Raw genomic sequence first — 15,413 nt, 5'->3', positions numbered from 1 at the left:
CTCAGAACTCAAATAATTTTTTCACGTGGCCCTAATCCTCTTCTGTAGCTATAGAGGTTCAACATTGACTTTTCTTAATTTGAAAGGCTTCTTAATTTAAAAAACAAAAACGAGAAACATTCTCTTGTAGCTTAACTAACTTCTTAAGTAAAATAAAATATGTGGAGCACATATGTAAAGGAGTAAAGTGGTTCAACCCTGACTGACAGATTGACCTTCTGACCTTTGGCAACCTTTTCCTCCCTAAATGCTCTTTATAAGCTGTGGTAACACTTTAACAAAAGGTACACAAAACTGTGAGTAGCTACTAAAGAACGAGTGAGGAGCGAATCAGTGACGCTCTGATAATTGATAAAACTGATAAATTAATAAATAGAATAACTTGAATAACTCCGTGCTGCTCCCTGGATTTTTTATTTTGAAAAATATTGATCGGAAGTGGTGTTGTCTCCAAGTCTGTGTGATTTGCTCCCAGGTCCGCTCAGCTTCAGCAGAGCAGACAGAAACCATGGAGCGCAACAAGACGCGTTGGAGAGACTCACCGAGCGGTCAGGAAAAGTGCCAGTTTCTGATCTGTTTGTAAGTCACTTTCAGCGACAGTGAACAGTTTTCCGTTCACCAGCAGGTGCACACTGAGTTTTTCCAAGCGTGCGTAAATTGACTGGATAGAGGACTAGGGAAGAAAATAGTCTTGGAGTGACTAGCAGCTACCAAAGAACGGGAGGAGAGGATCGGAGTAAAGAGCGCCCGAAGGAGAGACGAGTGCCTGGTGCTGGATAGAAATGCTCGCAAGGTTATTTTTGTCTACGAATTTGAACATTTCACGTTGTTTGGGGAAAATGTCGCTGGTGTGCGCTGCGTAAAATCCCGGACTGCTTGCATGTCTCATGCCATTACAAGGAACAGTTACTTTTCTTCAAGGAAACTGTGAGCGGAGCAGATACAGTCTGAAGAAGGAGGCGTTGGGCTAAAACTGAAAACGACACACTGAACAGTTACGAACCATGGTGAAGTTTCATAACTCGGACCTATGGATAGCCTGGATGGTCATTTTCTGCATGGAGGGTAAGTTGTCTGACACTTGAAAACTTGTGTAGGCTGTCTATTCTCAACTACAATGCACCTTACACACTTAAAATAATAGTAATAATAGGCGTAATCATAATATTAATAATAGTAGTAACAGTAGTAGTAGGTTAGAGAATTATTTCAAAAGGCTTACAGATTTCGAATCACGTGGACAAATCATTATTACAATACATCTGCATCAGTATTGCAAAAACAGATGTATCTGGAATTAAATTGTGCCACGGGCTCAACCTCTCCACTCCAAGAGCGCGTGCCACAGCCATTTGATCCGCCCTCCCTCCTTAATACTGTATGTTTGGATCAGGCTGACAAATCCCCGGCATTTCCACAAAAAAACAAAGCGCTGATTTAGGATGACTTTTCCCCAGCACTAGTCGCCATGTCATCTCTCCCCCAAAAGCACTTTTGATTGTGCGCGTCTTATCCATAATGCGCTCTGCACTGCCTGATATGCGCGTCTTACACAAGGACTGAAATTACTGCTTTTTTTTCTCTCCCCCGTTAAACCACGCAACCGCCACGGATACACATTTAAAACGTGACACAGTGGTGGGAGAGTCTGTGTTTTGAAATAGAAACGGAGCAGACGGTGAAGGGTTGCGCTGCTAATCCGCCCGATTAACGAGAAGCATGGTGACCAGGCAGCACAGGAGAGCAGGCAACCCCACAGGAAAATCACTATATTTCCCATGATTCTCCTGTGGGACTTCTACTGTGTATGTGTTACTCTAAACTACAAGTTTATCGATCTCATCTTACTTCTTAGTGCGGTGGTTTTCTTGAATTCATCAGTATTCCTATAGAGAGAGCATGTAAATTTAGCGAGTTTGTCATACTTTAGGTTGCCTTTATTATGATGTGTTATATAATTTCCCTTAAATATTGTAACCCAGGTTGATATTTGTTCAGTAAGCCTGCTAGAATGTTTCCTGTAGTTGAGAGAAAGCTTCGAAGGAATAAAATTGAAAACAACCAAAAATAGAAGTAGCATTTAAGAAATGATTAATAGCACCATTTAATAAACTGATATCTTTTGTATCCACACAAACATGATGGAAGTTAACAGATGAACATGGTTAATATGCATTATAAGATTGTTAAATAACTGGCACTGAAATAAATTCCTTGAAATAATCTTCATCTTTCTTTTCATATAGTGTACAAGTCTTTCTCTTTTTCAGAAAATAAAGCAGAACAGGGCAGAAAAATGCTAGAATACAGACTAAGTCCCCTCAGAGCCTCATGTCGAGAAGCAATAGCATTTCCACTGAACCGCGCACACACACACACACACACACACACACACACACACACTGGCCTGACATGTCAATTTGGACAGAACTTGGACAGAGATTGAATTTAGCCCTGATTGCCCAGGTGTTTCACTCCACTGCTCACTTATTTAGCTGTATACCTCTGCAGTGAGTGGATATATGGTGTCTTGTCAGCTTTACTCAGGGTTACACGTACACACTCACACACACACACACACACATATATACACACTCACACACACATATATACACAAGTTTATTTGATTTGATCAGTCTGGTCCATTGTCTGACAAAATGGTTCAAAATGAAAACAGTGCATTGTGGCCATTCCACAGGAACCTCAGCCACTGCAATAACTGAAGGGTCAAGTCTACAAATGACTCTCAGCAGCTCTATTAACAGTTTTTCCTCTCTCCTCTTGCGTCTTGGTGGGGAGCTGCCAGTGTTTCTATAAATAAATTCTGATGCAGCAAACTCAGTATTGATTGTGGTTTGCTTGTTTTGGCTTTGTGTACTGACCTCCACTTTTTGCATGTCATACATTGTCACTGAATTGATTGGATTAGCTCATTACATTAGCCGATACTGGATCGTTTTGGGTTATTACACAATGAAGCCTGAGTCACTTCACATTTACCTCGCATATATTTATCGTTTTGGGTTTTTTTTTTGTCTTGATCTTAATGGACGTGCCACCCGGTATGTTTTTATGGCTGTGGACGTACAGTAAACATTTAAGAGAGCTAAAGAGGAAAGTTTTGGAAGACCAGGAAACTGTGAGCAACTATGACAGGAGGAAGGGAAAATTTATAAGTGATTTTGACAGGCGTTAGTCACGGCCAAGTTTATGGCAGGGCCCCCTTCGTACTTTCAGCATTAGTTAGGGGATATGTCATGTCCGTCTTCAACCATCAACGCTCCCGAGTTACACATAAATATTGCATCCCCTCTTCTCAATTAGCAATGGGAATCTCGCAGCGATACACCGAAGAAAAGTTAGTTAGATCTGCACTGCTTGAAGTGTTTGAAGAAAGTTTCTAAAAGTTAGAATAATAAACAGTAGAGGCTTTATGCTAATAAACTGATCGGTTCAGCTGTTGTCACAATGTACCCTCCAGGCGATATCAACACAGAGCTGCTCTGTCCATGCCCCGATTTAACGATTCATCCAAATCAACCCTCAAGGGTGTGGCAGGGACCGATGCGGAGGTCCAATCAATTCAGCAAATTAAATTCAAGAGGAGGTGGTGGCTCTGAACTTTTCAACTACTGCTGCTGTTTGTTTTGGTTGTCTGCATAATAGATCTTATAGAACATTTCAAATTTGCATACACTGAAATGTTCACATTAGGCTCCGGGCTTCCATCCTGCTGTCCATATGTTTGAAATAAAGAGTCCAGTGAGGACGGAGGAGTGCTGGAGCATAAAAAGAAAGACAACATGGAATCTTTCTCTTGCTCATTGACATTCAGGGCATTCATGTTGGCATCAAAGCTGAACTGAGACCAGTTACCCTTCTTCACTTTCTTCTGTGAGCTTGTTAACCTTTGAGGCTCTGCTGAAAGTTCTGGTATGAAATTACATAGAGAGTCTGGTCTGTTTGTTGTTTACATCGTCTCCTTTGCTCAGTTTTCCGATTTCATTTCTCAATAAATCCATCACTCAAATGTGATTTATGCCACTCAGTTGCACTGGGTTCACAGTAGCAGTGGTTTTGGTGAGCTACAGAAAAGACACTTAGCTGGCCATAAAGACAGACTAGTTTGAAAAGTGATTTTTTTATGTCTAGGTTCATAAAACCATTGTTTCAATACTATCTCAAGAACTATACTGTATATAATAATGTGTGGCAGGTCTGAAAATCAACAGAATCATGCTTGCTGCTGCAATGCTTCTATTGCCTCTTCAGAGCTGCTTTGTTTTACTCTCTTAGATTTTTTTTGCAGGTAGTTACAGATAATAAAAAATGAGAGGTAACACAGTAACAAGAGCTTTGAACAGCACAGTAAGCCATTTAAACATACTCCCACTTTTGTAACCCTAGGCGATCTTGCAGTGTTTTTTTTTCTTTTAAATGTCACACACCTAGCATCTTACTTAAAAGAAGCCTCTCAATTAAAAAATCCTGCTCATGGAGAGTGCGTATGATGAAAAATCCTGTCTGTGTCAGATTTATCAGATAAGTAGCGTTTTTTTTTTCTTCCTCTTTCCGCCTGCTGCTAAAAAGGAGCAGCTGGAACAAGAGTGTTGGACAGATGGAACTTTCCACCTCGATTATTTTTCTCACTAAAAATAACCTCTCAAAAAATTAAAAGACCCCTGGGACCGCTTGCAAAGTGCATGTGCGTGTGTGCGTCCGCGTGTGTATGTGTGAGCGACAGAGGCGCAGAGGACTTCAGACGACGGGGTCCTCAGATGATGGCGGCAGCGGCCATCCTGGGAGTGTGAATGAATAAATGATGGGCAGATATTTGGAGGAGAGAGAGCACAGCGTTTGCCCAGTCCCACGGTCTCTTAAGCACACATTAAACTAGGCCCCAAAGAGTCCACAGGCTGTTCTCGCTGCGCGGCAGTTGGCCAAGCATCTGGGGCAAACATCTGATGTGGTCAGTTCACAGAGGTTTTGGGGTTTAGAGGTTTGTGGCTTTGAGGTTTTTCGGGTTGGTTGTACCTTTAATCAGAGTGGCAAATGAGAGGATCATGAGTGAATCATACGCGTGTAGGGAGCAGGGTGATGGTGATCATGCTGAAATGTGATAAATTGTGTTTTTAACTGCATTGAGTTAGATGATGAAAAAGGGCGTTGGGGAGGTGGGGTGTCACTTATTAAAGCAGAAGCTCATCTGGAGGCACTCAATACACTTGTCAAACTTGTTTCAGATCCAGGTTTGTACCTCTCTAACATTTCAAGTACCAAACACTTTACAGTGGAAGTTCATTGCAGTCAGTTAAGCAACTCTGTCAACACTTCTTCATTCTGTGCAGAGGTATTGTGCTGTTGTTTTAAAGCATTTTAATTTAATTGAGTGATGAAGACATTTCATCAGTGAATCAAAGTCACTGAAATTACTATTGTAGAAACATGTTAGTGCAACATGGTGGCCTCCGTGGAAGAGGACCAGCTCCCTATGTAGATATAAAGGGCTCATTCTAAGCTAATGAAAACATGATTATTATTTTCATGGGATTAAACACTAATTAAAACATACTTATGAATATTATATTCCATTTCTGCAAAGTCTGTTCCGCTAGATGTCACTACATTCAACACACTGCACCTTTAAGTGTATATAAAAGAATCTTTGATCCGTAACATGCAGTACATGTGGCATTTGGTAAAGGCTATCTTTTAGGTTCTCATTTAGAGTGTGTGCGTGCGTGCGTGTGTGTGTGAGAAGAGTTCTGGGCTTATACATATTTAAAGCGGATGTCTTCTTCATGTCATGGCACCTTGAAGATCCTCTCCTTGAAATGAGCAGCTTTGCTTTGCTGGCACTTGAGGTTTGACAGGACGTTTGCTGACAGGACTCCCACATCACAGCAGTAACTCAGGACATATTGGGTACATACAGATACAGGCATAGAAATATGGGTGGCTAAGTTAAGAGTCTTGAAAAGTGTGGTTAAAAAAATTAGAAAAAAAAAAAAAAGCTTTTAAAAATGTTCAACTCTTTCCAACTATGGATCGGTTATAGTTTGTTGTTTTCTCACACAAAACATGTAAGCAAGCTTTTCAAATTCATGAAATGTCATAGTCATGTTCATGAGTTTAGTCATTTCTTATCAGTGATTATTACAAGAGCTCAGCATGACCAAAAGGAGTGATAAAATCTGAGCAAAGTCATGAGTGTGAGTCAGCGCTCTAAACTAGTCACACACTGACTCTGCTCTAACAAGAATAATTATTGTTTCTTTGCACATAAATAGTTGATTCCAATTCTTGTACAGGATGCTTCTCAATATCACATTATTGTTAAAAAATTGCCCAGTTTTCATTTAACCACCAAGATGTATGTTGCAGCATCACAGGCTACACATTATGCTTGAATTAAAAGACTTTCTTTACTTTATTTATCCTCACAAACCTCACAGAAATATTCCTGTTCTCTGTATCTTTACGACTCCTACTGAAACTTTCAGGTTTGTAATAATCAATGTGAATTGACTTACATTTTACAAAAGCCCTCCTACACCATTCATGTCTCTGTGTGTGTGTTTGTGATATATTGCAGCTCTCAATCAGTATCTGCCAGAGAGTCATTAAGTTGATCTCTGGTATTACCAAGAATAGTTACCGTGTTTATCATTGTAAGCCTTTATGAGCTCAGATCAATGGCGAAGGAAATGCTCCCACACACACATTATTCCCACAAGTGTGTGCTAACAGGCAGGGTGTGTGCCTCTTATTCCCCTGGCAAATAAATTACGTTGGATCCCAAAGGATCAAGGTTTCCCTGGATTGTAATGACCTCATCAGTTTGATCCACCAATCACAGTTCTCCAGGTTCCAGACAGTCAGATTGTCTTTTGGGTTCATTAGGCAGATTCATGCTCTCCAGTGAGCTTAATGCTAAGATGAAAGGAAACTCAGTCTGTTCAGCTGTTCATTTTTCTGCAGGGGGTGAATTCGTAAATAGCTCTTGTGACTTGGTCGGTCACAGTTTTTGGAAATAAACTGAAGAATGGGCACATTTCAAGAACAAGCTCACCCTTACTGCCTGCAACTACATGATACGCAGCTTAAAAAGTTCATTTGATGGTTGTTTCTGATAAAGCATTACCCTTAATCAGTCATTTATGCCCTTAATTCATAGAATTTATAATACATTTCCAGAAAGTGATAGTAAATACAGTGATACAATCTCAACAGTGTCCTTAAAAACATGCAATGATGCCAGCAGTAACCCATTGTGTTACAACCGAAACTGAAGTACACCAAAGATGTCAATATATATATATATATATATATATATATATATATATATATATATATGTGTGTGTGTATATATGTAAATACACATATTCGTGTCAGAAGCAGCAGTAAACTAATTTAATTAGACAGAAATGGATTAAGTAATTTAAGATCCCAAATCAGCAATTTTAGGGAGAAAATTAAATAGTTCCATGGAGCAAATTAAGTAATTCCAGGGTACAAATTGCTAAATTGAAGGAATGTGATAAGTACTGCACATTGCATGCACAAATTACTGGTGTAATTTGAAGGGAATGACTTGAAATTTGAGAGCACAAATTACTAATTTGAGGGAATGATTAATCATACATTTTAGCCCTTGACACAATCCAGACTCAGCTAAACTGGGGGAGAAGGGAGATGAGGACATATTATGATGATGATGATGTGATCAGTCATCTTCAACATTTCTAAATTGCACAGATTTCACAGCACTGAAGTGTGTAGCACAATAAAAAAAAAATCTCCCTCCTGGAAAACAAGCAGTCCATTCCCACTAATAACTTTATGACTGACAGCTACATAAAATGTTGTTGTGGGCGCTGCATTTACAGGAGCCCTGGAGGAATGATGCAGACTCAGCTGTGGGTAGTTTTAGGTCAGACTTTCCTGACATGAGTCCTGAAGCAAGGACTACTGTGCATGCAGGTCTTTTAAACTGTACTCCCGGGGGTACTGTGGCCTTGCATCACTAATTTGAAATTGATTGTTAATCGATCCACACAACAACTAAATGACCCTACAGCTCTTGATGAACCCAGCGGCTGAACTCGCTGGTGTCACATTGCGAGATAATGCAGATCCTGTGACCTGCTTTGAGTGCATGGTGGTCCATTGAGTTGCCTTGACCAGATAATTGCGCATGCTCTAAAAATACACTGTAGATAATTTCATATTCCAGAGGAATGTAATTTTGTAAATTGCTCATCGTTGCGCACGATGGGTTGTCTGTGCTCTTCTGTAATGGCTACCTACACTGTTAGGTGCTTCGCTGAGAGCACCTATAGAAATTACTTCTCTCCTTTGAGTTTTTAAAAGCTTCTGACGGTCAGAGGTCTAAAACATGATGTGGTTTTAGACCGAATGGAGACAGCATTGCAAGCTTTTTGCTGCTACTGTCCTACTCTGTGTTTGTGAAAATGTCTTGTGAAAATCATGTTTTTATCCCTCTGACAGCAGCTAGTTTAGTCAGATCCTTTACCTTTCAAGATTGAATAATCCTGCTTCTTCAGAAAAAGTGTGGTCAGGGTGAGCGGAGGAACTTAACTCGAAATCCCTCCGCCTGTCTCGACACCAACTAATGTCATGCTGCTAGTGGAGAAAAATGCAGAATACTGCAAAGAGGAGAGAGAATAGAGGGGAACAAAGTGAAAAAGGGGACAGATTCTCCTGCATTAAATATGCCCAGGGCTTTTCACTGCCATAGGTAATTCATAAACTGACTGCTGGGGTAAAACTCTGCTGTTTTATTTGTGCTCGTTCTTTCTCATTCAGTGTGAGTGCTCTCAGAATCTATTAACTTTGTGATCAACATCATAAAGAAATACAATGCTGAAGGCAGCAAGGTGGCAGAGAAGAGTTAAAGGGAACTTCTGGTAATAACATTTCATCATAAGTTAATTGCTGAGATGTGGGAACATGGGGACATTGCAAAAAAAAAAGTAAGATGAGAGACAAAACGCTGACACAGTCAGACCATCTTACTGTACATATAAACCCCCAGGTATTTTGAAGAGAAATTGAATGCAAACAGTAAAAATATAACCAAACCCTGTCCATTTAAAACATTTTTAGGGCATTTTGCCTTTATTTGACAGTTGACATTAGATATATCTATATATATATAGGGAAACAGTAAGGGGGATGACATGCAACAAAGATCCCCATCCAGAATCGAACCAGGAATGTTGCAATTATATATTATGTGTCTTAGACCACTAGACTGCAGAGAAAGCCCAGGTTTCTTACCCTATTGGTCTTTGTTGACATGATGTCTTCGCCTTTACAGATCTCATCAAACTCTTTGGTGAGTGCAATGTTACTGTAGCCAAGAGAACAGATCAAATTACTTAATTAAGTTAATATAAGTTGCAATAAACTGAAATTGTCCTTCAACAAAAACATTGCTGCAATAAGGCCAGCTGTAGTTAGTGGTGTATGTGTGAAGCTAATCCAAGAAACCACAAAGTGCGGACACTGAAATGAGATGTCCCTGCAGGAGTGGGAGACGAGCTCTTCAGTGTACACACTTTGGCTTCTCTGTAAATGTGTGTTTACTGCCTGAATCTCTCCCCGTTGGAAAGGTTGCGCAGCAGCTCTCCTTAGTTTCATTATTAGTCCCTCTTTTGTACAGCGCCCCGGAGCCCTGCTCTCTCGCTAGTGTTGTTCTTGCGTTCTCTGTCTCTCACTTGTCATTCTTTCAAAATACTCCTACAATTTCCTTTTTCCTCTCTCTATAATGTCTACATCCCTCTACTTTTCTCTTCATCCTCCTCGCACCCCTGTGTTTGCCTCCCTTTACATCATTCTTTTTCCAATTGCACTCACTTTCACTGTCGTTCTTTTTCACTCGCTGTTTCTCTCCGTGTCTCTCTATCACGCACTCCAAATTTCTGTCTCTTTTACTCTACCCTCCCACACACTCAGCCGACACACAAATGACTTTCCAGGGATGAGGCTGAAAAGTGGTCCCTGGTTGTTCTGTCCTTGCAGACAGCGAATGAGCATGTCAAATCTGATGCATATGAACAGCTAGGATGAATGGTGCGTTAAGGCACACAGTGAGAGAAAGTGAGGCAGAGAGAGAGAGAGAGAGACAGACAGAGAGAGAGAGGCAAGAGCGAGAGATCCCATCTGTGCATTGTTACAGCAGACTTCACCTCAACGTTGTCACCGTTGTGTCCAGTAGAACAGGAGGGGGCACAGGTGGGACAAACTGGGGAGCACACGCATACAGATACATTTGAAAACACGTTTCACAGACTTACTGTACATTTACAATATGTGCACACACCTACATAAACATATACAAAAACACACAGGCCACAGCAGACACATGAGGACTACAAAAACCTTCATAGTAACACTTCATAGCATTACTACAGTTTGCATATTCAAGAGTGTATGTATTTGATTATTTGTATTTGGGTTGCTTGGGTCGACCTTTGTATTGCATCCTCTTTTGGAGTGTTTTGTGGTTTGTTGGTGAGGGGAGTTTGGTGTCAAAGAGCTATTTGATGGGTTATTAATGGTAACTATGCGTACCACTACTGTAATTTCACATTATAGTCGAGGCATTTTAGCTAGTGCTGGTATACAGAGACCTACAGTGAGCAACTAGGTCTGTTGGCAAGGACTCACATGTTATGTGGATGTTAAGTGCATTGAACCTTTGACCTTTTGGTTTTAGGACTCATTACTTTCATTTTTAACAAAAAGGAAAAAAAAATATCTGTGTATCTTTTTGATTATTAAAAAAGATTGAACATTAAATTAAAGAACAAAATTAATAATGCAAAAATAGCAGTATGAACACTATGTAGTGTTGCAGTTCATTGTTTTTTCATTGAGGGACATAAGCCTGAACAGCAGCTTTGACTTTTTTCCCATTTTTCTCTTGACTTTCTATTCACATTCTAGCATTTTCTGAGATGTTAAAATAACAAGAGGACCACATTTCCTGTAAACAGTGTTTTTTTGTGGCTCAAACTGATCGTCTCTGCTTGACTTGTCATTTTCATTTTTTATCGGTTTAGTTTGATGACCCTTTGACCGCTGAAACCTGTTGCGAGCATATTCTAAACATATTCTAAACCGAAAGGAAAAGAAGACGAGCACTGTTTTCTTACATCCTGTGAGACATTCTTCTTGTGGTGATTACGTAGGCGGTGTTAGTCCAACAACAATATAAGGGGCATGGATATCAGGGGGCACCATATGCTGCTGTGCCCCTTCAACCTTTAATCCATGTCTCCACTGTCTTATCTGGTTGCCCTCTCTGACAGCCTGGAGCCTGGTGATGGGGGGGGGCAGGGAAACACTGTCCACTGCGCTGCACACTGCTTTGTATTTGTGCTCAATATGCAAATCCACTCCAGCCCCAGATAGTTTTGCCAGAATATGAGAGGCCAGATTCACCGTCACTCACACAAACACACACGGGCATACCTACCCACCCACACACAAACATGAAGATCCATCTCCTCACTCTCCAACACGCATTAATATACGAGGATATTGAACAGACTTAACTGATAATGCCAGATAGTACAAACCCCACTGACACACTGTGCATATGTGTGTGCGTGTGTGTCCTATTTGTCCACTATCCTACAAAAAAAGCCTTTAAAGTAGATCCCAGCTATTGGAGGAGCTTTAACAAGCGTAACACAATAATGGAATGTTTGTCCATACACTTTTGTTCCACATGACACCGGCTGCAAGGGAGGGTGGAGGGTAGAAACACAGAAACACTCTATTCAGGAAACCCGACAGCCTTGGAGGAGAACACTCATGATGAGTCTGTTATGACATCTAGATAAAGAAGCGGTTTTGTGTGAACTTACCACCTCTAAAACCCTTTCAGAGAGCTAATGAGCAAACATATCAAGCAACAATGACTATTGATGTTGATGAGCGCACCATCTCTAAACATGCAACTCTTTTTCCAGTCAGTTCAGTTATTCTTTGTTGTTTTTATCAACCTTTTATTGAGAGACTTTTAACCTTTTTATTTTATTTGCTGGTTTCACAGTCTAACAGTGAAAGACAGAAACGGCCTGAGCAGTGTTGTTAAGATCTGTTTAAAGACTGTTGCAGTGAAACAGAGTGATCTGAGTTCTCTTTGTGATCAACAAATCACAAAGAAATGAATGAGCGTGTTGAACCTACCTGAGCACATGCACTTTATGCCCTCTGCTGTCCACCTTTTCAAGTCCTAATACTTTTTCTTTATGCTTTTATGCTTTAGTACAGCCCCATTCTCTGGTGTATTTTTGAGATTTTTATAGTTACTTCTTAATATAACAAGTTCCACTTCAAGTTTTTTTTAAAGCTTATAACCACATTCTTAGTTTTGTGATTAACAGTGTTTTTCTGTCTATTAATAAAGTTGTGTTGAAATGTATTGAATATAGCTGTTGAACAATCAGTTTGGATCACTCTCCAATACTGGGTTGTCCTTCCTTCACTCTAACCCCTCTTCTGTTTGCACGCATGCATGAAATGTTGTGTCCCCAATCAAACTCGCTCTGAGAGTTGTAGCCTTTTGCATTCCCCTGTATGCAGAAATGACTGCACTCGCCACTGCAGCCTCCCTGGCAGACATTTTACAAATAGCTTAAGAAAAAAAGATGAACAACAATGGGCGAAAGCTAAATTGGATACAATCCTCCTGTTAAATATAAGACAAAAAAAGAAGATGGTTGTTTAAACTGATGGCGGCTCTAGGACGGGTTAAGGGAGAGTAATGGGACATTAGTAATAACAATGTCAACATGAATTGACTATTTCAAAGAATGATGTGGTGCAAGGGCGAAATCCTCACTCAGACTTTGGGGGGGGGGACCGAGTGGGGAGTGAGTTAGAGAATAACAGTGTGTGTGAGTGAGGATAATGTATCTGGTTGTGCCATGATAACTGGAAACATATCAGCAACTGAATACCAAATTTTTACATTTAATAACTACTATACTTGATGTTGAAATTTAAATACCACAGAATTTATTTCACTGACTTTCAAAACCATCTTTCTGAATTTTCACTTTGTGAAATCCTGAATACTCACTTTCAAGTTTTGCAATTCCAAAAACTTCATTTCCAGTATATATTTATTTTAGGGTTCTCAAACTCAGAGAGAGAATTCATGTGCCATCTATCCTTTATGTTCAGATCTGAATATTAAGCATCTGAATTTCACCAAGTGGATTTTAGCAACCAGTTTCAGAGTTTTTGACTTGATTAGAACTTTCCGATCTGATTTGAGCTAATTCAACAACTTCAATATAGCTTTTGAATATTAGGGAGGTGAATTTTCTATCTGAATTTGAGAAATCCAAGATATATACTGGAAATTAAGCTTTTGAAGTTGAGCAACTTGAAAGTGACTATTGAAATTCAGACCACGTAATTTCGGAAAGGTGGTTTTCAAAGTCAAACATTTCAGTGCAATAAATTCAGTGGTATTTAACAACATTAAAGTATTCAGTAGTGATAAAATTTCAAAATGTGGTGATATAATAATTGCTGATATAATTCAAATTATTATTGCACTTATTTGCTTTCATAGTTGTGTTTTAGCAGCACTTCAAAAATTGTCCTGACAGATCCTGTGAAATGATGTTCGGGAATAATTTAACAGCCTGTGGTGATATCTATGGCTGGTATATCAGCTTTTGTTCATCTGAGTAGAGATTCAAAGCAGAAGACTGTGAAGCTCTCAAAGTTCCCACACTCTGTGTGACAGTGAAGTTACAGACTTTTAGTTGTTAAAGCAAGCCCAAAATCATGCTTCTAACTTTAATATATGCGCATGTATAATTTAAGTGTCACAGATAATGTAGGAAATTTGAGGCTCAGATTTCTCTCACAGTTGTTGACTCTGACTCTGAACACATATGTTCACTAAACAACCTTTTTTTCACAATCTTTAACCTCACCATTACCTTTACCACCACCTTTATTGATGTGCAATACGGGGGATACACACTTATAAAACACAGACGTAAAAAACAGGTGGGGTCAAGAAAAATAACTTGGTAACTCACCTCTGTCTCTGCTACACTGTCCCTGCCATCCCTTTCCTCCATGCTGACTACATGCTGGTTCTCCTAAATGAATTACAGCAACAGATGCATAGTGGCGAGATAAAGAAAGCAGACTTTCCCGTACAATTCTGTTCATCCTAAGACAGAGACATGTGTGCACATTGGATATGGATATGTGACTCACATGATTAAAATGAACACAATTATCTTTACCACAGGCAATGTGTAACTTAAGATGCACACATAGGCACAGGCACACTAAATGAAAGATTTATGAGATTTAACATCTGTTTTCCCTCACTTGTGCTTCTAATGATTGCTCAATAAATCACAGATATGCACATGTTATATTCGACACTTATTCATCATCTGTTTCAGTTTTGTGATTAGGATGAGTAAGACAAACAGAGAATGAAAAGAATCAGTGTAATCACTAGCATGTAGTTAATATTAAGTGCAGAATTGCCTTTAACTGCAAAGACATTCTTTCCCTCTTTGCCAGTGCTATGTGATAATAAAATCATCCTAAACAATGCTGACAGTCTGTGGAACTCACTTGTCTTTTAGGCTGTTTCGTAAAGAAATGCCTTATATCTGGCCCAGTCTTTTTCCCTAGCGACTCACTCATAGTTGCTGAGTTGTTCTGACTGCAAGGCGAGCAGTGATAGAGGATCAAATCATTTATGTACTGACAAACAAGAATTATACACATAAAACATTATCATGCCTGCCTGTTAGGGATATAAACAGTTTGGCTCTTTAACTTACAAACTTACCTACACACATACATACATACATGTAAACACTGCAACACTGACAGGAGAAACAATATTAGTGGGTTAAGAGACAGAGACCTCAGGACAACAGCTAGTGATATGGAGGTTGGCTGCTAGTCAAGTTCTACAAACTTTTTTGTCTCGCCCCTGACAAACTCTGAAATAATGAACTTCAACACAACCCGCGACATGCTGCCAACAATATTTGGTGTGCGAGTGTTGTTTGAGTAATACAGTGTCTTGGTGCCAACCTGGAACCAGCATCTCATCAGTCTGCTTTCTGTCTGCCTCTTTTCCTCTGTCTCTGTCTTTTGTTTCTTTTGTGGGATGTCATTAGGTACTAGTGCAATCAATGCTGCCTCCACCCGACTGAGTGTAATTTAACACAGAAAAGTAACTGACAATGCAGTTTCATGAGCTTCAACCAATTTCCCTCTTTCGTACATTGTGGGGGGGGGGACGTGTCCCCTGGTCCCCTGTGGCAATTACGCACATGATGTGGTGTGATATTGTGATATTCTATTGTATAGTGTAAAAA

General features: G+C 39.8%; 1 protein-coding gene across 2 annotated transcripts in view; it reads left to right on the top strand.

Annotated features, from left to right (window-relative positions):
- The window catches only part of igsf11 (immunoglobulin superfamily member 11), a 104,852-nt gene that overhangs the window by 568 nt on the left and 88,871 nt on the right, over positions 1-15,413 (top strand). Inside the window, exon 2 of one of the 2 annotated variants that reach the window (XM_042415211.1) lies at positions 476-1,065. In XM_042415211.1, the coding sequence (XP_042271145.1) occupies positions 1,005-1,065 (61 nt within the window). In that variant the 5' untranslated portion in view covers positions 476-1,004. Of the gene's footprint in view, positions 1-381; positions 1,066-15,413 lie in introns of those variants that run through there. The other variant, XM_042415209.1, reaches the window with a different exon arrangement.

The sequence above is a fragment of the Thunnus maccoyii genome, chromosome 6 (genome assembly GCF_910596095.1).
Source record: "Thunnus maccoyii chromosome 6, fThuMac1.1, whole genome shotgun sequence".
NCBI classification, from domain to species: Eukaryota; Metazoa; Chordata; class Actinopteri; order Scombriformes; family Scombridae; genus Thunnus; species Thunnus maccoyii.
The sequence above is the reverse complement of the archived record's forward strand: the minus strand, read 5'-3'. Positions and strand labels throughout refer to the sequence as shown.